At 46.2% G+C, this 26674-nt stretch overlaps 1 protein-coding gene across 2 annotated transcripts in view; it reads right to left on the reverse strand.

Annotated features, from left to right (window-relative positions):
* syne1b (spectrin repeat containing, nuclear envelope 1b) overlaps positions 1-26674 on the reverse strand; it is a 394236-nt gene that overhangs the window by 61125 nt on the left and 306437 nt on the right. For both annotated transcript variants that reach the window (XM_056296155.1, XM_056296154.1), the window contains 10 exons: positions 24011-24158; positions 21434-21528; positions 18187-18421; positions 15647-15841; positions 13361-13486; positions 12960-13115; positions 10298-10456; positions 7458-7624; positions 5910-6072; positions 5073-5260 (listed from right to left, as the gene is read on the reverse strand). In XM_056296155.1, the coding sequence (XP_056152130.1) occupies positions 5073-5260; positions 5910-6072; positions 7458-7624; positions 10298-10456; positions 12960-13115; positions 13361-13486; positions 15647-15841; positions 18187-18421; positions 21434-21528; positions 24011-24158 (1632 nt within the window). The remainder of the gene's footprint in view (positions 1-5072; positions 5261-5909; positions 6073-7457; positions 7625-10297; positions 10457-12959; positions 13116-13360; positions 13487-15646; positions 15842-18186; positions 18422-21433; positions 21529-24010; positions 24159-26674) is intronic.

Raw genomic sequence — 26674 nt, forward strand, 5'->3', positions numbered from 1 at the left:
AACACACACGTCCAAACTACAAGAACACACACATCCAACCTACAAGAACACACACGTCCAAACTACAAGAACACACACGTTCAAACTACAAGAACACACATCCAACCTACAAGAACACACACGTCCAAACTACAAGAACACACACGTCCAAACTACAAGAACACACACGTCCAACCTACAAGAACACACACGTCCAAACTACAAGAACACACACGTCCAAACTACAAGAACACACACGTCCAAACTACAAGAACACACACGTCCAAACTACAAGAACACACACGTCCAAACTACAAGAACACACACGTTCAAACTACAAGAACACACACGTCCAACCTACAAGAACACACACGTCCAAACTACAAGAACACACACGTCCAAACTACAAGAACACACACGTCCAACCTACAAGAACACACACGTCCAAACTACAAGAACACACACGTCCAAACTACAAGAACACACACGTCCAAACTACAAGAACACACACGTCCAAACTACAAGAACACACACGTCCAAACTACAAGAACACACACGTCCAACCTACAAGAACACACACGTCCAAACTACAAGAACACACACGTCCAAACTACAAGAACACACACTTCCAAACTACAAGAACACACACGTCCAAACTACAAGAACACACACGTCCAAACTACAAGAACACACACGTCCAAACTACAAGAACACACACGTCCAAACTACAAGAACACACACGTCCAAACTACAAGAACACACACGTCCAAACTACAAGAACACACACGTCCAAACTACAAGAACACACACGTCCAAACTACAAGAACGCACACGTCCAAACTACAAGAACGCACACGTCCAAACCACAAGAACGCACACGTCCAAACTACAAGAACACACACGTCCAAACTACAAGAACACACACGTCCAAACCACAAGAACACACACGTCCAAACTACAAGAACACACACGTCCAAACTACAAGAACACACACGTCCAAACTACAAGAACACACACGTCCAAACTACAAGAACACACACGTCCAAACTACAAGAACACACACGTCCAAACTACAAGAACGCACACGTCCAAACTACAAGAACACACACGTCCAAACTACAAGAACACACACGTCCAAACTACAAGAACACACACATCCAAACTACAAGAACACACACGTCCAAACTACAAGAACACACACGTCCAAACTACAAGAACGCACACGTCCAAACTACAAGAACGCACACGTCCAAACTACAAGAACACACACATCCAAACTACAAGAACACACACGTCCAAACTACAAGAACACACACGTCCAAACTACAAGAACACACACATCCAAACTACAAGAACACACACGTCCAAACTACAAGAACACACACGTCCAAACTAACATCTAAAAAAAAAAAAAAAAAAAAAAATCGTTGTCCAGGAGAATGAACGCCAGCCAGGAAGACTGTCAGAACTGCTGGTCTGCATGGACTAGCAGTTAGCTTAGCCTGCCCCTCTTCCGCATCCTGTCAGACCGCCCTCTGTCCAGAGGAAGTCCGCTGGTGAAAGAACACTCTGGATTGCATCCTTCTTCTAAGTCCTTTCTCCCCCCCTTTTTTCTTTAGTCTTCTCCTTTATTGGTATAACTGCTGTCCAAAACTGACATCAGTAAGATGAAGGCACCACGGACGGTAGCCTCGGTTCTGCTCTCTCTTGTAATTTTTCTGTTCTTGTTTATTTGTTCAGTTGCCTGTGCCATGATTACATACAACAGGGAAGAACTTTTAAGTCTTCAACTGTCCACTAGTCAAACTGAACACACTTTTCTACTAACTGTAACTGAGCATTTTAACAAAAGTCTTGCTGAACTTTTGGTTCTGTGTGGGCTGCGGCAGAGACACCAATGGGGGAAAAGGGCTGGCGTGCTCATTAAACTCTGACAGTGGGAATTCCGAACCGCGCTCCCGTCACTCCACCCGGCGAATGTCTGCTCTCTGGTCTACAAGACGGATGAACTACTACTCCTAAACGAAAAAAACTCGGACATTTCCAGATCTGCCACCCTATGTCTCACTGAAACCTGGGTTAGTGAACCTACACCAGACAGTACACTTCATCTGCTGCAGTTCCAACTCCTCCAAGCAGGCCGCGATATGGAGCTATCAGGAAAAACAACGGACAATCACCATTGCAAACAAGAAAGGGCTCAGAGTCGATCCTTGACGTAATCCCACCTCCACCTTGAACCCATCTGTCATTCCAACCACACACCTCACCACTGTCACACTTCCCTCATCCATATCCTGCACCACTCCTACATACTTCTCTGCAACTCCCGACTTCCTCACACAATACCACACCTCCTCTCTCGGCACCCTGTCATATGCTTTATCTAAATCCACAAGGACACAATGTAACTCCTCCTGGCCTCCTCTATACTTCTCCATCAACATTTTCAAAGCAAACATCACAGCTGTGGTGGTCTTTCATGGCATGAAACCATACTGCTGCTCGCTGATCATCACTTCTCCTCCTCTTAACCTAGCTTCTACTACTCTTTCCTATATCTTCATGCTGTGACTGATCAACTTTATACCTCTGTAGTTGCTGCAGTTCTGTACATCGCCCTTGTTCTTGAAAATCGGTACCAGTATGCTTCTTCTCCTCTCCTCAGGCATCCTCTCACTTTCCAAGATTGTGTTAAACAATCTAGTTAAAAACTCCACTGCCATCTCTCCTAAACATCTCCATGCCTCCACAGGTATGTCATCAGGACCAACTGCCTTTCCACTCTTCATCCTCTTCATAGCTGCCCTCACTTCCTCCTTGCTAATCCACTGCACTTCCTGATTCACTATCCTCACATCATCGGACCTTCTCTCTCTCTCATTTTCTTCATTCATCAGCCCCTCAGAGTATTCCTTCCACCTTCTCAGCACACTCTCCTCGCTTGTCAGCACATTTCCATCTCTATCCTTGATCGCCCTAACCTGCTGCACATCCTTTGCAGCTTGGTCCCTCTGTCTAGCCAATCGGTACAAGTCCTTTTCTCCTTCCTTAGGGTCTAACCTGTCATACAACTCACCATACGCCTTTTCCTATGCCTTTGCCACCTCTCTCTTTGCTTTACGCTGCATCTCCTTGTACTCCTGTCTACTTTCTTCATCTCTCTGACTATCCCACTTCTTCTTTGCCAACCTCTTCCTCTGTATACTTTGCTGTACTTCCTCATTCCACCACCAAGTCTCCCTGTCTTCCTTCCTCTGTCCAGATGACACACCAAGTACCTTCCTAGCTGTCTCCCTCACTATTTCTACAGTGGTTGTCCAGCCATCTGGCAACTCTTCACTACCACCCAGTGCCTGTCTTAGCTCCTGCCTGAACTCCACACAACAGTCTTCCTTCTTCAACTTCCACCATTTGATCTTCGGCTGTGTCTTCACTCTCTTCCTCTTCTTGGTCTCCAAAGTCATCCTACAGACCACCATCCGATGCTGCCTAGCTACGTTCTCCTGTCACCTCCTTGCAGTCTCCAATCCCTTTTAGATCGTGCGTTCTACATAAGATATAGTCCACCTGTGTGCACTTTCCTCCACTCTTGTACGTCACCCTGTGTTCCTCCCTCTTCTTGAAATATGTATTCACCACAGCCATTTCCATCCTTTTCACAAAATCCACCACCACCTGTCCTTCCACATTTCTCTCCTTGACACCATACCTACCCATCACCTCCTCATCACCTCTGTTCCCTTCACCAACATGTCCATTTAAGTCCACTCCAATCACCACTCTCCTTTCTCCAGCTCAAGGTAATCTCTAAAATTAGGTCATTTTAATTGCTGATCTACAAAAAGTTGTACATGCTTTTATCTATTCTCGGCTTGACTATTGCAACGCACTTTACACAGGTATCAGTAGTAGTATACTTTAATGGGTACTGACTTTACAGTAGTATTACTAGACTTTACACAGGTATCAGCAAGGGATCCCTCCACCGTCTGCAGTTGGTGCAGTTGGTACAAAATGCCACTGCTCTGCTCATTCCCGGGGCAAAAATGCATGACTATATAACTCCTGTGTTGCCTCCCTACACTGGCTCCCTCTTAAGAGTTCAAACTGAATTTAACATTTTATTGCTCACTTTTAAGGCCTTCAGTGGTCTTGCTCCTAAATACATCTCTGATTTATGGACCTGGTACACGCCCTCTCTACCATTACGATCCACAGATGGAGCCCTGCTGGTTATTCCCAGGTCTGGGTTTGTTACAAAGGATGTTCGGGCTTTTGCTGTTAGAGCCCCCACACTATGGACCTCACTTCCTGCTGAACTAAGACAAACCAAGCCTGTAGCTTCTTTTACATCTCGTCTTAAAACTCTTCTCTTTGTCAAGTCAAGTCAGTTTTATCTGTATAGCCCAATATCACAAATTACAAATTAGCCTCAGGCGGCTTTACAGCAACACAACACCCTGTCCTGAGACCCTTGCATCAGATAAGGAACAACTCAATAAAAAACCTTTAACAGGGAGAAAAGAAAAAAAGAAAAAAATGGTTTCTATTTATTTATACTCTTTTAATTTATTTTTTTTTTACTCTTACTTCTTTGGTCTTATTCTTATTTTTGCCTTGTCTGGTTTTATTTCTTTATAAGGCACTTTGTAACACTGTTTCAGAAAAGTGGTATATAAATAAAAGTTATTATTTTTATTATTACTATGATTAGTAGTAGTAGTAAAGATGAACTGTGGACTTCTGGTCCATCCACAGTGCTATTGAGCTAAGCAGGTCCTCATACAATGGCAACCACTACCACACACTATACACTAGAGCAGCAAACTAACATCATGTGAGCTTCCTTTCCAAGCTACTGCACTGAACTCCAGATGTCATCACTGTAGCCTTCACGTTATTCAAAATTAAGATCTTCTGAACATCTGAGGTCATACATTTTGTCAACATCGTTCGCAGAGTCTAACAAAATGCTCTTCTCTGCCTGAATGAAATCAAAACTGTATTTTCCATGTAAACCTGTGTTGGTTTACATGGAAAACTTTGTCTAGCAGCAGCAGCTGATGTCACTGGGTCAAACAGCAGCTTACTTGAGCCTCCTCTCCATAGACAAGGCACAGATGCTCCTCCAGCGGCGGTCCAGGCTGCGAGTGGCCTGTTGGATGGAGTCACACTCAGCGTCGGTGGCACACGCGTCACAGTCATGAAGGAGAACCTCACACAGATTCAATACAGACGCCACGCCGGTACTGTGCCGCTCTATGTCCCGCTGTAACTCCTACAACGATAGAGAGACAGGCAGAGAGATAGAGACAGAAGTATTTTTGTCTTTTTTTTTTGTTGTTGGCATTTTCCCCCCTTTTCTCCCCAATTGTATCCAGCCAATTACCCCACTCTTCCGAGCCGTCCCAGTTGCTGCTCCACCCCCTCTGCCGAGCCGGGGAGGGCTGCAGACTACCACATGCCTCCTCCGATACATGTGGAGTCACCAGCCGCTTCTTTTCACCTGACAGTGAGGAGTTTCACCAGGGGGGCATAACGCATGGGAGGATCACGCTATTCCCCACAGTTCCCAGTTCCCCCTCCCCCTAAACAGGTGCCCCGACTGACCAGAGGAGGCGTTACTGCAGCGACCAGGACACATACCCACATTGGGCTTCCCACCTGCAGACATGGCTAATTGTGTCTGTAGGGACGCCCGACCAAGCCGGAGGTAACACGGGGATTCGAACCGGCGATCCCCGTGTTGGTAGGCAACGAAATAGACTGCTTTGCTACCCGGCTGCCCCCTCAAAGAGAGAACTATGATCATGTTTCAGTTTGTATTTCTACATCACTGCATCTCATCCCTCTTCCTGGTCCTCATGTTTGCAGTGTTAGTATTAAATGCCGTGTGCTACTGTCGGCTTACAGTTAGACGGCATTACCTGCTGCAAGTCTAACTTCCTCTGGATCTCCTGGAAGTTGTAGCTGTCGTAGTTGATGGGTTTGGACAGCTCGGTCTCGATGTGGGCCAGCCAGGACCGCAAGCTGCTCATGTTTTTATCCAGCTGCTGAACAGCAAACAGCGTCTCCCTCAGCTTCTTCACCCTGTCAACACAATCCATCATATCATCACCTCACATGCCTCACAGCTGAGACACTGCTGCCTCTAGGCGATGTCGCTTTAGAGGTTAGCCTACTTTGTGTGTGTGTGTGTGTGTGTGTGTGTGGACTGAAAACATGTTTACTAATTCAGAGAACGTGATATAAAAACCCCTGAGCTAACGTACTGACTGATATCCTGATTCAGTCTACTGACCTGTCAGTATTTACCAGTCTAGCATAGAGGACATCAAATAACAAGCAGCATCCTAACAGGTCTGACATCCTGTCAGGATCACAACACAACACATGTACTGTAGTCACATTACAAAGACGCAATGAAAGAAAAACTGGGTCCATCATTCATGCTGGACTAAAACTCTTATTACGTGATAGAAAATGAAATCTATCAAGGTGCTGGGCAGCACAGTGGCCCAGTGGTCAGTACTGTTGCCTCACAGCAAGAAGGTCCTGGGTTCAAACTCCAGGCCTTCCCAGGTCCTGGGTTCAAGCTCCAGGCCTTCCCAGGTCCTGGGTTCAAACTCCAGGCCTTCCCAGGTCCTTTCTGTGTGGAGTTTGCATGGTCTCCCCGTGTCTGCGTGGGTTTCCTCTAGGTGCTCCAGTTTCCTCCCACCATCAGAGACATGCATGTTAGGGTTAATACTCCTGTTTGTGCCCCTGACCGAGGGAATAGGAAGAAGTGCAGTTGGTCCCCTGGCGCCGCAGCTGCCCACTACTCAAATAAAATAGGACGGCTACATGCAGAGGATGGGATTAATAAAAGTATATATTGTGTTTTTATGACTGCTATTGTAGAAAAATAGTCTAACTCATCTGACAAGTAATAAAACCTAAAATCCTAAATCTAAACCAGTGTGTGCTGGTATGTGACTGGGATTATCAGTATTTGGTTGATTTGTCAAATAAATGTTCCTGATTATCCTTGTTTAAACTCTTTCTGACACTGTCATATTTGTTTTTTTTTTTAAATGTGTGTGAATGAATTTTATGTGTACTTTTTTGCAAACTTGCCTCACATTGCCCCCTGAGGGACAAATAAAGTACTTTGAATTGAATTGAATATGTGCTTTCATTTCACAGAATAGAATATTAATAAAAGGTTAGCGGTGATGAGATGAGACCACCGGTGTAACTCCAGCAGGACTGCCCACTGTGACAAGCTCACCACACGTCTGAACCTTTCATATGGTAATGTGATTTAACTTGTAGTTGAGAGAAAAACACTAGAATCTCCATTAACTCAGAGGTCATCTGGACACCAGAGGACGCCAACAATCTCAGTCTGTCTTCTTTGGATTAGACACAAAGGATGCTGGGAGATGGAAGGGGTAAGGAGGACAAAAGACACAAAGCTCCATGTTTCTCCTCACCTGGCTCCCACCAGGTCCAGCAGGTGCTGCCAGCGTTCCTTCACCTTGCCCAATTTCTGCTGGATCTCCGAGGCTTTGCTGTCATGGCTGGCCCTCGCCAGACGCTCCCCGAGCTCCTGGAGGTGCAGCTTGTTGTCCTCAGCCAGGGTGATCTCCTCCTGGTAATCCTGAAACCACCACAAGCACACACACACAGAATTAAGCCCATTCTAACAAGTGTGGTGGTTGAGAGGATTCATCAGAATAGGAGCTAGCTAAACAGACAGGTTGATTTCTGAGTCCTGGGAGCAGACTGAGATGTTCATAGATAACGTGCACATGGGATGCATTGTCATTTTAAGAAATGGACAAAATATCTGAAACTGAGAACTAGACCATAAAGCACCGTTCCAACTTGTTGAGGTTAAGTTCTTCATCCGTCGCAGCAACGACGACCATCTAGTCATCCTGTGATGGATGACTGATGACTTGCACGACGTTTAAAGTGAGGAAGAGTTGCGCATCATCAACCCACTCTCTCGTCCGAGACCACCTACTACCAGTGGCAAGACTAGTGAAACAACTGGCAATGGAGACGGATACAGATTTTTCCTCAGGGTTTCTTCACGAAGCTTTTCCCGCAGACGAGGCCCCTGCAAGGCAGCGGAGGTTTTGAATCAGAGTTTTCCTTCTGCTAGATGAACTGCCAACCAAGGCTAATGAGTCCAATCGACCCACCCGGTTATACCGCCGGGAACTCGGTCATCCCCGCAGCAGACTTTGGTACCATGAGAAGGTGCTGCTGCGGACTCATCTGCGTAGGAGCGGGCATATGCTAAGGTCCTGATCACCAGGTAGCGAGAGGTCAACGCAACGCTTTGCGTTCCTTTTGGCAAGTAGGACATCTGGCCCAATATTTGCCACCAATTACAACCTCTGTTGAGGTTATATTTGGATGTAAACAATTCCCTTTGTGAGGAATATGGGGGAGGGGTCAAAGTTCACCTAATCAATGAAAAAGCAGTTTTTAATATGGCTGGGGTTTTATGGAGATTGACACTTCCCCTTTACTGGCTTACAGTGAACCTCACAGTAAAACCTCCTTCACCACGGTGTTTTACTGAGTTGGCGAGCGCCTTATTGTCTGTGTGTTCGCTAGCATGTCAGCTAGACAGCTATCTGTGTTCAGCAGCGTGTCAGCTAGACAGCTGTTTGTCTGTGTGTTCAGCAGTGTGTCAGCTAGACAGCTGTCTGTGTGTTCAGCAGCATGTCAGCTAGACAGCTGTCTTTGTGTTCAGCAGCGTGTCAGCTAGACAGCTGTCTCTGTGTTCAGCAGTGTGTCAGCTAGACAGCTGTCTGTGTGTTCAGCAGCGTGTCAGCTAGACAGCTGTCTCTGTGTTCAGCAGCGTGTCAGCTAGACAGCTTTCTGTGTGTTCAGCAGCGTGTCAGCTAGACAGCTGTCTGTGTGTTCAGCAGCATGTCAGCTAGACAGCTGTCTGTGTGTTCAGCAGCGTGTCAGCTAGACAGTCGTCTGTGTGTTCAGCAGTGTTTCAGCTAGACAGCTTTCTGTGTGTTCAGCAGCGTGTCAGCTAGACAGCTATCTGTGTGTTCAGCAGCATGTCAGCTAGACAGCTGTCTGTGTTCAGCAGCATGTCAGCTAGACAGCTATCTGTGTTCAGCAGCGTGTCAGCTAGACAGCTGTCTCTGTGTTCAGCAGTGTGTCAGCTAGACAGCTGTCTGTGTGTTCAGCAGCATGTCAGCTAGACAGCTGTCTGTGTGTTCAGCAGCGTGTCAGCTAGACAGTCGTCTGTGTGTTCAGCAGCGTGTCAGCTAGACAGCTGTCTGTGTGTTCAGCAGCATGTCAGCTAGACAGTCGTCTGTGTGTTCAGCAGTGTGTCAGCTAGACAGCTTTCTGTGTGCTCAGCAGCGTGTCAGCTAGACAGCTGTCTCTGTGCTCAGCAGTGTTTCAGCTAGACAGCTGTCTGTGTGCTCAGCAGCGTGTCAGCTAGACAGTCGTCTGTGTGTTCAGCAGCGTGTCAGCTAGACAGCTGTTTGTCTGTGTTCAGCAGTGTGTCAGCTAGACAGCTGTCTGTGTGCTCAGCAGCGTGTCAGCTAGACAGGTGTTTGAATACAAACTAGAAACACTGGGAACAGACAGAAGGACCATGAAAGAACAAGACAACACTCGGTTAAAGCCTAGTTGATGGTGACATACTCTAATGATCCCTGCAGGGAAATGATGCTCTGCATTAACCCATCCTGGCTGTGGAGCAGTGGGCAGCCACAATGCCGGCCCAGGGACCAAGTCCAGCTGGTCTCCCCACGCCTCGGTCAGGAACACAGACAGGAGTACTGACCCTAACATGCATGTCTTTTTGATGGTGGGGGAAACCGAAGCACCTGGAGAAAATCCACGCAGACACAGGAAGAACATGCAAACGCCACGCAGAGGACGACCCGGGACGACCCCCAAGGTTGGACAACCTTAGTATATGGCTGGACCGGGACTACATTTATTAAACAGCTGTTTTTGCGCGACTACATTTAAAAAGTGGCTCATTTGACATCGGTTCTGTGAACAGCTGATGACGTAACAGGAAACTGTTCACACAGCCAATGGGGAAATGCCAACTCGGTCGTCCAGCCAAAGGTGAAACTCTATCCCTCACTCACTCAGTCCAGACAATGGCACGTGTAGGGCTAGCCCCGCGGTCATAGTCCAGCCAACCGAGTGTAATACTCTTCGGTAGGGCCACTCTTGTAGTTTTGCTCTGTATTGTGTTGTTCTGTGTGTGTGTATTGTGAGTATATGGTTTTGCTGTTCTTCTCTACTGAGCTATCCTCCCCTGATAAGGTTTTACCTTGCGGAGCTTCTCGATCATCTCCTCGATGCTGATGTCGCCGTTCTGGGAGACTTTGTTCTCCATGTTGGTGAGCCACTCACACAGCTCCTTATACTTATCGCTGAAAACCGTCCATTCATTCAGCTTCTCCCCCACCTGCTGCCTGCGCAGGGACAGCTGCAGACAGACAGACAGACAGACAGACAGACAGACAGACAGACAGACAGACAGACAGACAGACAGACAGACAGACACACACACACACACACACACACACACACCGTCAGTCACTCTATTTTCAGTTCAGGTTAAACAAATTATCAACGCCAACATGTATTTACGCAGAAATGAGTTGACACAAGCAAAACAAGAACTGGTTTGAAACAGACACGTTTCCTTCACAGCACGATAAACACAGACTGTGTTGCACTGACAGGAAGTGACGATGTACAGCACCACCGCAGCACCTTAACGAACCAATCAGAGGTGACTCAGCAAGCGTCTGGTTTCCTGTGCAAGTCAAGAGTCTGCACTCCACAGGAAGTAGCAGAAAAACAGACGCTCTGTTTCATGTTGAGCTTTTTCTTTTGCTCAATAAAAACTCCAACTCTGACACTGCCTGTTGTGTGACCGGACCACCTCACGAACCTGCTACCTGCCGCCCGGAGTAAACACAAACTCCTCCTTTCCCCCACACGCTGCTGCATAATGTGATGAAGATAAAAAGAGGAACAGACCAGAGCTGGTTTCAAGCGTCTGAACACACTGTGTGGGTTGCAGTGGCTCAGGAGGTACAGCAGGTCATCTGGTTAGTGGAGGGTTGCCGGTTTGATCCTCTGCTTCCCCTGGTGAACATGTGGAGGTGTCCCTGAATAACACATCTAACCCCAAACTACTCCCAGTGACCTGGCTATTTACCTTGCACGGTTCACACCACCACTGGTGTGTGTGAGTGTGTGTGTGTGTGTGTGTGGGGGGGGGGGTGATGCATTAAATGTAAAGCACTTGGAGGGACTGTTACAGCTAGAAAGGGCAGTGTCCACCACAACATTTTTTTTTCTCCAGTGGCCCACTTGGCCAGTAGATCATAATTTTACTGGGCCCTTGTATATTTTTAGTGGCCGCGCAGCCAAATTATTAAAATAACTTTTTCCATAATTTGGGTGGTTTATTCATTGTATAAAATGCTATACATCTGATCGTTCCCTCATATAACGTGTAAAGTAAAACAAAACTGATTCTTATACATCACTGATTAATTTTTACAACATTTGTTTTTGTGCCTTCGACATGCCACATTGGTGAATCATATAGTGAGGTGGTGTGTCTGCTATGTGTAGGTGTGTGTAGGTGAGGTTGAGTGTCTTCTATGTGTAGGTGTAGGTGAGGTTGTGTCTCCTATGTGTAGGTGAGGTTGTTTGTCTGCTATGTGTAGGTGTAGGTGAGGTTGTGTTTCTGCTATGTGTAGGTGTAGGTGAGGTTGTGTGTCTGCTATGTGTAGGTGTAGGTAAGGTTGTGTGTCTGCTATGTGTAGGTGTAGGTGTAGGTAAGGTTGTGTGTCTGCTATGTGTAGGTGTAGATGAGGTTGTGTCTCCTATGTGTAGGTGTAGGTGAGATTGTGTGTCTCCTATGTGTAGGTGTAGGTGAGGTTACGTGTCTCCTATGTGTAGGTGTAGGTAAGGTTGTGTGTCGTCTATGTGTAGGTGTAGGTAAGGTTGTGTGTCTGGTATGTGTAGGTGTAGGTGAGATTGTGTGTCTCCTATGTGTGGGTGCAGGTGAGGTTACGTGTCTCCTATGTGTAGGTGTAGGTAAGGTTGTGTGTCTTCTATGTGTAGGTGTAGGTGTAGGTGAGGTTGTGTCTCTCCTATGTATAGGTGTAGATGTAGGTGAGGTTGTGTGTCTCCTATGTGTAGGTGTAGGTAAGGTTGTGTGTCTCCTATGTGTAGGCGTAGGTGAGGTTGTGTGTCTCCTATGTGTAGGTGTAGGTGAGGTTGTGTGTCTGCTACGTGTAGGTGTAGGTGAGGTTGTGTGTCTCCTATGTGTAGGTGTAGGTGAGTTTGTGTGTCTGCTATGTGTAGGTGCAGGTAAGGTTGTGTGTCTGCTATGTGTAGGCGAGGTGAGGTTGTGTGTCTGCTATGTGTAGGAGAGGTGAGGTTGTGTGTCTCCTATGTGTAGGTGTAGGTGAGGTTGTGTGTCACATATGTGTAGGTGAGGTTGTGTGTCTGCTATGTGTAGGCGAGGTGAGGTTGTGTGTCTCCTATGTGTAGGTCTAGGTGTAGGTGAGGTTGTGTGTCTGCTATGTGTAGGCGAGGTGAGGTTGTGTGTCTCCTATGTGTAGGTGTAGGTGAGGTTGTGTGTCTCCTATGTGTAGGTGTAGGTGAGGTTGTGTGTCTGCTATGTGTAGGTGTAGGTGAGGTTGTGTGTCTGCTATGTGTAGGTGTAGGTGAGGTTGTGTGTCTGCTATGTGTAGGTGTAGGTGATGTTGTGTGTATGCTATGTGTAGGTGTAGTGAGGTTGTGTGTCTGCTATGTGTAGGTGTAGGTGAGGTTGTGTGTCTGCTATGTGTAGGTGTAGGTGTGGTGTGTTTTACCTGAGGGGCAGTGATATCTGTACATGAGTTGTCTTACATACATGACCAAAAGCACATCTACTTTGCATGTAGGTAGCTCTTCAGCCCCACCTGGTGGCAGATTTCTTCCCACTGGCGGTGGAGCAGCTCGATGCGTTCCTGCAGGACGGATAGATCTTCAGAGCCGATGAAGGACGACAGCGACTCTCTCAGTACACTCAGACGGGCCAGGTCCTCTGTCCAGCCATCAAATCTGCTCTCCAGGTCCTGTCAATGAGGATGAGGATGATGATCATCTTCATTATTACGTCATCATTAATTATAACTTTTGTCATGGCAAAGACAACATAATCCTAAAGCTGGAACACACAATACTGTTGTGTAGCAGCTCCAACATCACACTTTCACACAGCTGAGCAACGAACTGGCTCGCTCATTAAGAACAGGGTGTAAAGAATCACACAACCCCACCCCCCACCCCCCCAGGAGGACGTGTAGAAGTGGTAGAGTACCTTGCACCGCATCTGTTCAGCCTGCAGCTCCTCCTGGTGGTCAGGAAGAGGCTGAGACAGCTGACGTTTAAACGCTCGCAGCTTGTCCAGAGATCCTCCAATTCCTATTTCACACCGTTCCCAGTCCTGTATCAATACACAATTCACATCACGACCGATCCATCAATACACAGTTCACATCACGACCAATCTATCAATACCAACTCACATCACAACTGATCTATCAATACAAGATATACATCACAACCGATCCATCAATACACAACATGTACAATATGAATGTGAACCTTATGCTTCTATTAAAGGACATTTTCACAAATAAAAGCTCAGCTGGTCTCCTCAATCATGTGTACTTGTCAGATTATGGGGAAAAACTCTGGTAACACTTTATAAGAACTACACAAACGAAGCATTGGTTAAGTATTAGCAACTACTGAATTCCTCCTTTGTAAAGTATTTGTTAAGTATTTGTAGAGTATTTGTAATGCAAGATATGCACCAGTGGTTATTGAGTGTGTTAACAGATGTTTTATAAATACTTATTAATACTGCAATTCATGATTAATCGTGCACAGATGTACATGTAAACAGTGTGTTAATCGTGTACTTACACTTTCTAAAGGGTCTTATGATCCTTTAGACTTGTGTGAGTCTCAAGGTGCTGCTGGCCTTTCAGTCTCGTGTGTAAATGCTTTGTGAGGCACAGATAGTCCTCACTTTACATGAGCTCATACAAAATACTTCACTCACAACTAGTACTACCTGGATTAATCATGAACTGCAGTACTAATAAGTATTTATAAACATCTGTTAACACGCTCACTAACCACTGGTGCATGTCTTGCTTTACAAATACTTTACAAATGATGAAGTCAGTAGTTACTAATTCTTAACTAACGCTTCATTTGTGTAGTTATTCTGAAGTGTTACCAAAACGTTCTACATAGAAAAACCCCTCCCCTCTCTTCCTCTCCACTGGAGGCACCAGCTGCACCACGCTCAGCCAGGAAGCCACAGAGCCTGAAAACACAACCCCTGTGCTCTACCAAATACCAGAGGAGGAAAAACTTACTGAGGCTCGGCTCTGCTTGCTGCTTCCCAAGTTGGTGTCCCGGAACCCGCTGACAATCAGAACCAGGATCATGAAACGCACCGTGAAGCGACTTTCAGACATAATGAGCCCCACGCCGATGACTATGCAGACACTATTCCCTGGTCCGGCCCGAACCCGCTTGAGACCGACACCACATCGGATCTGGATATGTGCTATTGGCTAAAGCAGGCAGCAAGACCAAAGACCTGTTCTACCCCCGCAGTGTCAAACCCTGATCATTCCAAGCCCCCCCCCCCACCACCACCTTCTCGACTCAGAGATATCTCACATAAGCTAAGTCAAGTCAATTTTTTTTTTGGGGGGGGGGGGGATTTCCCCCCTATTTTCTCTCCAATTGTATGCGGCCAAATACCCCACTCTTCTGAGCCGTCCCGGCCTCTGCTCCACCCCCTCTGCTGGTCCGGGGAGGGCTGCAGACTACCACATGACTATCACATGCCTCCTCCCATACATGTGGAGTCACCAGCCGCTTCTTTTCACCTGACAGTGAGGAGTTTCACCAGGGGGGCGTAGCGCGTGGGAGGATCATGCTATTCCCCCCAGTTCCCCTTCCCCCCAAACAGGCACCCCGACCAACCAGAGGAGGCGCTAGTGCAGTGACCAGGACACATACCCACATCCTGCTTCCCACCCACAGACACGGCCAGTTGTGTCTGTAGGGACGCCCGACCAAGCCGGAGGCAACACTGGGATTGGATTTGAACCGACGATCCCCGTGTTGGTAGGCAACTAGTCAGTTTTATTTGTATAGCCCAGTATCACAAAATACAACATTTGCCTCAAGGGGCTTTACAGCAACACAAATCCCGTGTTTAGACCCTCGCATCAGATAAGGAACAACTCCCTAAAACCCTTTAACAGGGAGAACAAATAGGAAGAAAGCTCAGGGACAGCAACAGATGGACAACGCACAATAGATGTTGTGTTTACACAATTTAAACAATACAACTATACTAGGACCGATAAGTGTCTGTCTGTCTGTGTCTGCCTGTCTGTCAGTGTGCCTGTCTGTCTGTCTGTGTCTGTCTCTATGTGTTGTGTGTCTGCCTATATGTGTGTGTGTGTGTGTGTGTGTGTGTGTGTGTGTGTGTGTCTGTCTATGTGTGTGTGTGTGTGTCTACGTGTGTGTGTGTCTGTCTGAACAGCGGTATGAATGGTGCAGTGTACTGTACCTTCAACAAGGAGACCAGCTCCCTCCTCTGCTCCTCCAGGGAAGTGCTGGTCTGTCTCCAGCGCTCCTGGATGTCTGTCAGCTCCTCCTGCAGGGAGACCTCCGCCCGACTGTCTGCCGACAGGAGTAGCTGTTTGCCGGCCTCCACCGACAAGATGAAGCTGCCCTGCTGACGCTGCAGCACCTTCTCCTTCAGCTAAGACACAGACAGGCACATAGACAGAGAGACACACAGAGAGACAGACAGACAGACACAGACAGACACACAGACACAGACACAGACACACAGACAGACAGACAGACAGACAGACAGACAGACAGACAGACAGACAGACAGAGAGAGACAGACAGACAGACAGACAGACAGACAGACAGGTAAACAGTCATTCATTGAGTCAGCTTTAGAGATCTATTTAAGTTGAAAAAAAAAACTTGAGCTGGAAATACAATGAAGAAGCAGTAAAACTAAAGCATGATTTGAACACAACTGAGTCCAGACTAAAGATGAGACAGTTCCAGAGACGAAGACAGACGTACATGAGTCAACATGCTGACACGCAGGGACTGGCTAACGGCAGATGTAGCAAAGTATTCACTTCTCTGTTTCCCATGCTAGCTTTTTGGAAGGCATAGAGCTCGGACCCAACAAAGAATTGTGGATTTGAAACATTTATCTGACAAAATTACGAGACGTGTTTGTGTGTGTGTGAGAGAGAGAGAGAGAGAGAGAGAGAGAGAGAGAGAGAGAGAGAGAGAGAGAGAGAGAGAGAGAGAGAGAGAGAGAGAGAGAGAGAGAGACGGAGAAAGAAAAAGACAGTTTTTGGCATCAGGCCATTCTTGTGGGTATTTCTTGTGGTTGCGGTAACTTGGTTATTGGGATGTGTATAATACATTTGTGAGCCCACCCACCCAACACCACCACCACCAGTCGTCACTGCTGACATGTTATCATACGTGAACATGAATACATGAACATGTACAATAAAACGCTGACTCATTATCACACATGTTCATGTATGCTCCTGCTAGGTGACATGGAGGAGATCTGTGTCGGAGCCTCGCAGACTAACTACAGGCGTTCCACAGGGTTCAGTTCTGGGTCCTCTCCTTTTCTCCCTGTACACAACATCCCTGCGTTCTGTTATTCGCTTGCATGACTTCTCTTACCATTGTCATGCCGATGACACCGGCAGACACACAAGTAGAGACACGCATTGCTGAGTGCTTGACTGATATCTTGGAGTGGTTGGTGACACACCACCTGAAGCTCAATCTGGACAAGACAGAGCTGATGTGCCTCCCGGGGAAAGGTTGCCCGCACCGAGACCTGGCCACACCATGACAACACCATGGTGACGGCAACTCGGACTGTGAGGAATCTGGGTGTGATCCTGGACGACCAACTGTCGTTTGCTGCAAACGTTGTATCGGTTGCTTGCTCCTGCAGATTTCTCCTCTATAACATCAGGAGGATTCTCCCATTCCTCACCAACGAGACGGCACAGGTGCTCATCCAGGCTCTGGTCATCTCCCGGCTGGACTACGGCAACTCCCTCCTTGCTGGCGCCCCGGCGTCGGCCATCAGACCTCTGGAGCTTGTCCACAAAGCTGCAGCTCGTCTGGTGTTCAACCTCCCTAAGTTCTCCCACACAACTCCCCTTCTCATGTCCCTACACTGGCTCCCAGGAGCTGCTCACATCCAGTTTAAGACTCTGGTGCTAGCCTACATGGCAGTGAAAGGAACAGCTCCTTCCTGCCTCCAGGCCATGGTCAAGCCCTACACCCCCGCCCGACCACTTCGCTCTGCTGCCTCGGGACGCCTGGTTGCCCCGTCGCTCAGAGGCCCCTGCTGCTGATCGACCCGGTCACGATTCTATTCTCCCCTGCCCCACAGTGGTGGACTGAACTCCCCACTGATGTCAGGGCAGCAGAGTCGCTGCCCATCTTTCACCTCTTCAAGAACTACTACCCTGTTATTTGTTCTTAGCACTTGTTGTATTCACTCATTTAAAAAAAAAAAACTCTTTCTTACACTTTTACGTTAGCACTGGTTTTGCTCTTAGATGCTTGTTTAGATGCACTTATGACCTCTGATGACTAGTAGTTCTCCTGATCTCCTATGTTAAATGATGCACTTATTGTAAGTCGCTTTGGATAAAAGCGTCGGCTAAATGACTGTAATGTAATGTATTCAGTGCATCAACAGTGCTGTGTGATTTAGGACTCGGGTCAAACTTTCAGAGTCATGATACTGGTCTGACATATAGATCATTTCATGTATTACAGATCACTGATTGTTTAACTTACATTACTACCTTATTACATTACATTATTTATTACTTACTATTTATTTATTACTTACTACATTACTACCTTTTTTAATCATTTATTTATTTTCAACTTTTGTGAGAAGTCTCAGGGTCACTGATTAACTTCCTGATCTGAGCTATGCTAATCAGTGAGGCCAGCCTGTGTGGGGATTGGTTGGAATGAAGGCGTGCTTATGCTTGATTGGATGGGGCTGTTGAGTGTTATCTGTACCTGGACGGCGTCCAGCATGGCGCGGGCCTGCTGCAGCGGCACCCCAGCGCCAGCCTGCAGCACCTCAGCAGGATGAGAGACCTCCAGCAGCCATTTACGCAGTTTGTCCACCAGCTCTCTGTAACGCTGCCACTGGCGAATCAGGCTGTCGATGATGCCCCGCCTCTGCTGTGCCCGCCGCACCACACCTTGCCACTGGTTACTCAACAGCGGCAACTTGAGGTTGAACTCATGTCTGCAGGAGGTGAAAGAAAAACACAACCTGTTTTCTCTCTGATGGAATGGTAAGCCTTCTAAGACTGTTGCTGTGATTTAGGGCAGTACAAATAAACTCAGTGCTTCTTTTCAGATGCTAAACCATGCAGTGAGCTGACAGATCGGTGAAATCATTACTATCGAATGGACAACAATACACTCGACAACAATTTTTTCAAATGTTTTACTTCCTAAAAAAAAAGAGATTATGATAGACAACGTCAAGCTGAACACAAAAATAATTTCAGATTGGCTGTGTCACGCAATCTGGAGAAACATTAGAATAACTTGTATGAATGTAACATGTTTCATCTCATAACGGTGCCGACACGTTGTGTTAGTTCAGCTGAGCTTCAAATGTTTTGCAGATGATCTTCGTTTGTACTCAGCATCTGGTGCTTCTCGTGTCAATGTCCAACAACAGTTGCTCAGCATTGATGGATTCTAGTTGCCCTTATACCTCTTTTCCATGGTCACAATGTCCTGGTGAAATCTTTCACCATGTTCCTCACTGACTGCACCAAGACCAGCAGTGAAGAAGTCCAAGTGTGATGCAGAACAGGAATTTTCAATGATGTGTTGCAAGTCATGGTGTTGTGTGTTTTAAGCATGTTGTCAAGCAGCTCAGTGTAGTTTGGTGCTCTGTAGTTGCTAAGAAAATTCTCAACAACATCCTGAAATGCCTTCCATGCTAGTTTCTCTGGCCCACTAGCAGATCTTCTACCTCCCTGTCACTGATGACCTATCTCCCAGGGTGTCAAAGTGGGGGCCGCAGCAGGCGCTAGGGGGTCCGGGAGAGGAAAATGAAAAATGCAGCTAAAAAAAAACAATAATAAAAATAAAATTAAATATTTTAAAAAATAATAAGAATAATAAGAAAAAAATACTAAAAGAAAGAATTGTTGATGAATATTGTAAAGCACAAATGACAATGAATGTTGGTTAATAAAAAGAATATTGAATATAATACAACTGAGAAATTATTTGAAATGTAAATTAAATTATATTGCATTCATAAAAATAAGGAATTAAGAAGCTGTATGTTAGATTTTTTACATTTGCCAGTGTAATTTAAAATTTTTTAAGCCATGTCGCAATAGGGGGGCCCCAGCCAGAGGCTACAGCTATTAAGGAGTCCTTGGCATGGAAAAGTTTGGGAACCCCTGACCTATCTGATTTGTGTACCAACAAACATGCCTCCCTTCATCTTGGCATCAATTATTCTTGGAAACATCTGTCTCTGATAGTGAAGTCCATCACCTTCTGTGTTCACTGCTGTCACAAAATGTTTCATCAATCTGAGTTTTCTATGAAGAGGGGGCAGAAATATCTGTGTTGGGTGGACAAGTGGTTTATACACCACACTTTACTGCCCTGGAATGAAATGCTTATGGAGCGGCCAGTTCTTTTTAATGTGATGTGACTCTGTAGCATGGCTATCCCATTCACACAGGAAACAGCAGTACTTTGTATATCCCAGCTGCATTCCTCGTAGCAGTGCCAATACTTTCACATCACCACACATGTTCCAGTTGTAGCTGTTGTACTGTATGTGTTTCAACAACACTTCCATGTTATTGTAGGTTTTTTTCACGTGTACTGCAGAGCCAGTGGGCACTGAAGGGTGGACATTGCCATTGTGGAACAGGACAGCTTTCAGGCTTAACTTTGTTGAAGCTATAAAGACACCATTGTTGTGGGTCATGCACACAACCCAAAGCCATTAACAATCCACCAATGTCAGTGCAGAAACAGGTTGTCAACCCGCGTAAAGAAGTTTGTCAAATGTTCTTGACGGTTCTGAAAGATAGAAATTTTGTACCTGGTGACAGCAAATCCCATCCTTGCGATCTTAAACCAAGTAGTTCTGCTTCAGCTTTTGACAAATCCAAGTCCCTGACCAGGTCATTTAATTCTGGCTGTGTTATCAGATGAGGATAACCAGGCATAAAGGGTTCAATATCTGGATCAGTGTTGTTTTCCACATCTGGTTCATGTGTTGTAGCATCTTCATCTGCCTCATCTAGGCTCCATGTCTCTGGTGGCTTCGGTACTGGCTTCGGTACTGTCATCCTTTGGCACTGGTGTCATGGCTGAAGGCAGGTTGGGGTATTCAGTAGATTTCTTATTGTTAGTAGAGAAGCCAGACACATTGGACAGACAGAAGTAACAGTCCGTCACGTGATCCTTCTGTTCTCGCCATATCATTGGGACTGCAAATGGCATTGACTTCTGAGTACCTCTGAGCCAAGCTCTCAGGTTGACTGCACATGTTGCACAACAAATCTGAGGAGCCCAGGGGTTCTCTTGATCACCAGTTTTACACCCCAAGTACAGCTCATAGGCTTTCTTAAATGCAGTCATGGTGTGTCTCTGAGTCTTAAGCGTGTCCTCACCACAGATGTAACAGGATGTACTGCAGCTGCTGCAGTACTGACGAGACATTTCTGCTGTGTTAACTCTTCCTGAAGACAATAAATGCTGTTGTTAAGTATACTCACTATGCTGCTGCCTGAAGAACATGTGCATCAACATGCATCCAAACAGCATCTGTACATGTGAGCAGCTTCTATAGCCTGTCTGCAGCATCTAGCCTGACTCAGCATGCCCAGGCTGCCTCAGACAACATCTAACCTGACTCAGCATGCCCAGGCTGCCTCAGACAACATCTAGCCTGACTCAGCATGCCCGGCTGCCTCAGACATCTAGCCTGACTCAGTATGCCCAGGCTGCCTCAGACATCATCTGCATAGCAGCACCTACCCTGAGTGCTGCCCAGGCATGCTGCGACTGACCAAAACAGCTTGCTTTGTGGACAATATACTAGTAGACTTAAAATAAGATGGGAAATCACAAAAACAGGTTATATAGTATACCAAATGGTATGTGATAGGAACATTCATGATCAGCAGCCCAAAATCCATAAAATTCCCTCAAAAGTGTTCAGGAAGCAAAATGTTTGTTGTCAAGTGTTACTGTTGAATTGGTTTACCTGTCATCTACCTGGCCCTGCTCCAACATCTTCTGTCCATCGCTGATGATGGAGTGAAGGATCTGTTGGCGGCTGAACATCTCTGCCTGGAACAACTGTAGAGACCAAAAAACTCAAAGTCAAAATGATGAAACACACTTTCACAAAACCACATAAACAGTATCTCAGGATTCTATAGAGTTTATTTGAATGGTCAGGTTACATGGTCATCTTAGTGCTTGTTTTCTGTTATCATAAATTAATTTTACAGGATAACTGGCCCGACAATGTATGTGAGAACTCCTTATAAGCCGTGTTTGATTTCTATTTCCCCCGTCTTCCTTTTTCATCTGTTCACACTGTTGCTATGTGAGCGCTTGTTCCACCTGACTACTTTTCTTAGCGGTAAATGATGCATCAATCAGCTTATTCATCATAATAATATTAGTTACATTTATATAGTTTTCTAGACACCCAGAGTGCTTCACATTGAAGGGGGTAACTCACTTCAACCACCACCAATGTGTAGCACCACCTGGGTGATGCACGGCAGCCATTTTGTGCCAGAACGCTCACCACACATCAGCTTGAGGTGGAGAGGGAGGAACCATTGAGTCAGTTACATGGGGGATGATGAGGTGGCCAGATGGAGAGAGTCAGGTTGGGAATGTTGCCAGGACACCGGGGAACCCCCTACTCTTTGTGATAAGTGCCGTGGGATCTTTAATGACCAGTGAGTCAGGACCTCGGTTTAACGTCTCATCTGAAGGACGGCATCTGCTACAGCACAGTGTCTCCGTCACTGCACTGGGATTTGATATTTGTTATTTTATTAGGACCAGAGGGAAGACTGCTGCCCCCTACTGGCCTACCAACACCACTTCCAGCAGCAACTCAGTTTTCCCGGGAGGTCTCCCATCCAAGTACTAGCCAAACCCACACCTGCTTAGCTTCTGTCATTTGGCAGAGCCAGGGTACATGTTGGTATGGCTGCTGACAAAACCCATGTTATTGGTATCAGGACAGATATTAAAATTGTAACGGATATGATGACATGATGATGCTTTAATAATGTGCTGATGGTGATGACAGACCTTGATGGACTGACAGGTGGCGCTACAGCCGACAAAGAAATGTCTGCAGTGTGGGACAACTGTTTTAACGAGGCAATTACTACTAGCCCATCCTGAATGGATAAAGTTAATATCTAACTTATGTGCATTTATAAAAACCTGTGATGATTATGTGATGATTAAAGAGAACAGATTTACAACAAATAGTTTTGACTTGAGGCAACAGTGTTTTCTGTCACATTTTACAGAGAAACTTTAATAATAATAATAATAAATCAAACTTATATAGTACTTTTCTAACACTCAAAGTGGCTTTACAATACACGGGGTGCAACAAGACAACAGATAAACATAACACAGACATACAGGGGTGGATGGGAAGGGGGGCTACGAGAGGGAGAAGCCGCAGACACACACGACGTCAGCAGTACTCTCCCACTTAAACACATACAAAAGGGCAAGAAACACAACAACAGCACTGTGGACGTTGATGTTGTGTAGGGTTGGCTTGTTGTAGAACAAATGTATGGTGGAAGTGATTTTGCAGTCAACAGTATGTTACCATAGGAACCTGCAGGGTGAGGCTGGTTCTGGTAAGATGCCAAATTAGGAAATAACTTTTCATACTATGACTACAATGAACAACCGCATCACTTTCTTTCACTTCCACCAGTTTGTGTCATGGTAGGAGAAGAGAAGGAATTGAGGACCCAAATGCATACGCAGTAAGGAAACATGAGGGTATCAGGACCACACATAAGGAGGACATGGTGTGCAGGCAGGTTGGAGAAGAGTGTCAGGAGTGATGTGTGACAGAAGGGTACCAGCAAGAGTTAAAGGGAAGGTTTACAAGATGGTTGTGAGACCAGCTATGTTGTATGGTTTGGAGACAGTGGCACTGATGAAAAGACAGGAGGAGGAGCTGGAGGTGGCAGAGGTGAAGATGATAAGATTTTCATTGGGAGTGACGAAGAAGGACAGGATTAGGAACGAGTATATTAGAGGGACAGCTCAGGTTGGACGGTTTGGAGACAAAGCAAGAGAGACAAGATTGAGATGGTGTGGACATGTGTGGAGGAGAGATGCTGGGTATACTGGGAGAAGGATGCTGAATATGGAGCTGCCAGGGAAGAGGAGAAGAGGAAGGCCAAAGAGGAGGTTTATGGATGTGGTGAGGGAGGACATGCAGGTGGCTGGTGTGACAGAGGAAGATGCAGAAAGAGATGGAAACGGATGATCCACTGTGGCGACCCCTAATGGGAGCAGCCGAAAGTAGTAGTAGTAGTAGTAGTAGTAAATATATCTCCTCCTTGTCATGGTAGAGATACCAGTCAACATTTCAATATATGTCTTTTAGTGTGTTGTTGCTCTTTTGAAACCAACTTCAAGGTGATTAAAGGAAGATTCTTGTATTTCAGAACTTTATCCTCACAAACTTCACAGTGAAACAATAAATATGACCATAGCCCTTAAGAGATGCACTGTTCTGTTGTTCAGTTCAGTTCAGTTCTGTTTGATCTCTGACCTCATGGGCTTTCTGCTGCTCCATCAGACTCTGGTAGTTTCCAGAGATCTCCACTGCCAAGTTCTCCTCCGTCTGGACCAGGAACTCCATCCATGTCTCACATTTCTCCAGAAACGTCTGCTGCTGCAGCAAGAATGACTGCAGTTTACTGAAAGGAAAGAAAGAAAATAGTTTTTTGAATGAAATATTTACAATTTCTAAAAAGTGAAAATGACCCATACCAACATCCGGCCTTTTCCCATCTTCTTCTTCTTCTTCTGTTGAGTTTTATGGCGGTTGGCATCCATAACTGTTGCATTACCACCCGTCTGCTCAACTGTCTCTTGCCCCATCTATTCCAGCATTGCCATTGCATGTGTGACAAGGCCCAAGACAGAAATGTTCCTGAATGTACCTGCATGTGTGAATAGAAAAAATCTCTGGCGGTGCCTGAAAGGTTATTCCAGTAATTTACCAGGAACTATCAGAATCTGAATCAGAATTAGAATCAGAATCAACTTTATTGGCTTATTGTCCAAGTGTGCTGGACACAAGGAATTTGACTCTGGAAGATAGCAGCTTCTAGCACTTGCAGGCTTCACTCACACAGAAAAAAAAAAAACAACTTTGGATGGATGGATGGGGCTTCGCAAGGCTGAGGCATGGCGTTTTTGAGGATTGGGACATCAATACTAAGACCAAAGTGCTTGTTTATCAAGCAGTAGTTCTGCTCTCACTCTATGCTGCTGAAAGCTGGACTACCTACAGCAGGCAGCACATCGAAGCCCTGGAACATCAGCAGCGATGCCTATGGAAGATCCTAAAGGCCAACTAGGAAGACAGGCGAACAAACATCAGCATCCTGGAGGAAGCCAACCTAACAAGTATCTTCACAACTAACACACGAAACCAGCTGCAACGGACAGGCCATATAATCTGTATGCCAAACTCCCATCTCCCGAAACAGGCCCTCTGGCCAACTTAGGGAGGGGGAGTGCAACCAAGGGGGACAAAAAAGCGGTAAGACAACAACCTCATACGACTGGAAGACATGGCCTGTGACAGGAATCTGTAGAGAACAACTGGAAGACATGGCCCGTGACAGGAATCTGTAGAGAACAACTGGAAGACATGGCCCGTGACAGGAATCTGTAGAGAACGACTGGAAGACATGGCCCGTGACAGGAATCTGTAGAGAACGACTGGAAGACATGGCCCGTGACAGGAATCTGTAGAGAACGACTGGAAGAGATGGCCTGTGACAGGAATCTGTAGAGAACGACTGGAAGACATGGCCCGTGACAGGAATCTGTAGAGAACAACTGGAAGACATGGCCCGTGACAGGAATCTGTAGAGAACGACTGGAAGACATGGCCCGTGACAGGAATCTGTAGAGAACGACTGGAAGACATGGCCCGTGACAGGAATCTGTAGAGAACGACTGGAAGAGATGGCCTGTGACAGGAATCTGTAGAGAACAACTGGAAGACATGGCCTGTGACAGGAATCTGTAGAGAACAACTGGAAGACATGGCCCGTGACAGGAATCTGTAGAGAACGACTGGAAGACATGGCCCGTGACAGGAATCTGTAGAGAACAACTGGAAGACATGGCCCGTGACAGGAATCTGTAGAGAACAACTGGAAGAGATGGCCTGTGACAGGAATCTGTAGAGAACAACTGGAAGACATGGCCCGTGACAGGAATCTGTAGAGAACGACTGGAAGACATGGCCCGTGACAGGAATCTGTAGAGAATGACTGGAAGACATGGCCCGTGACAGGAATCTGTAGAGAACAACTGGAAGAGATGGCCCGTGACAGGAATCTGTAGAGAACGACTGGAAGAGATGGCCCGTGACAGGAATCTGTAGAGAACAACTGGAAGACATGGCCCGTGACAGGAATCTGTAGAGAATGACTGGAAGACATAGCCCGTGACAGGAATCTGTAGAGAACGACTGGAAGACATGGCCTGTGACAGGAATCTGTAGAGAACAACTGGAAGATATGGCCCGTGACAGGAATCTGTAGAGAACAACTGGAAGACATGGCCCGTGACAGGAATCTGTAGAGAACGACTGGAAGACATGGCCCGTGACAGGAATCTGTAGAGAACGACTGGAAGAGATGGCCTGTGACAGGAATCTGTAGAGTAGGGTGATCTATGAAGGCACAGCGCAACAGGAAAAGGACCCCCACCGTGCCATGGAAGCAAAAAGGCAACGCAGAAAGGAGAGCTCCACGACCAAACTGCTCCTTCCCCTACGACTATCACATCTGTGACACACAACTGCCCACAATGCAACAGACTCTGTGGATCCAGGATCGGCCTCTATAGCCATCTCAAGACCCACAAATAATTCACTTCAACAGGAGGACAATCATACTCCACCGCGAGTAATCGCCAGTGATGATACATGTGTGTATGTGTGTGTTTGTATGTGTGTGTGTGTGTGTTTGTGTATGTGAGTGTGTGTATCAGTTTGTATGTTTGTGTATGTGTGTATATGTTTGTGTGTGTTTGTATGTGTGTGTGTATTTGTATGTGTGTGTATGTGTATATATGTGTGTTTGTGCATGTGTGTGTAAGTGTGTTTGTATGTGTGTGTGTATATGTGTGTATGTATGTTTATGTGTGTGTATGTTTGTGTATGTATGTGTGTGTATGTGTTTTTATGTGC

Source organism: Lampris incognitus, chromosome 16 (genome assembly GCF_029633865.1).
Source record: "Lampris incognitus isolate fLamInc1 chromosome 16, fLamInc1.hap2, whole genome shotgun sequence".
Taxonomy (NCBI): Eukaryota; Metazoa; Chordata; class Actinopteri; order Lampriformes; family Lampridae; genus Lampris; species Lampris incognitus.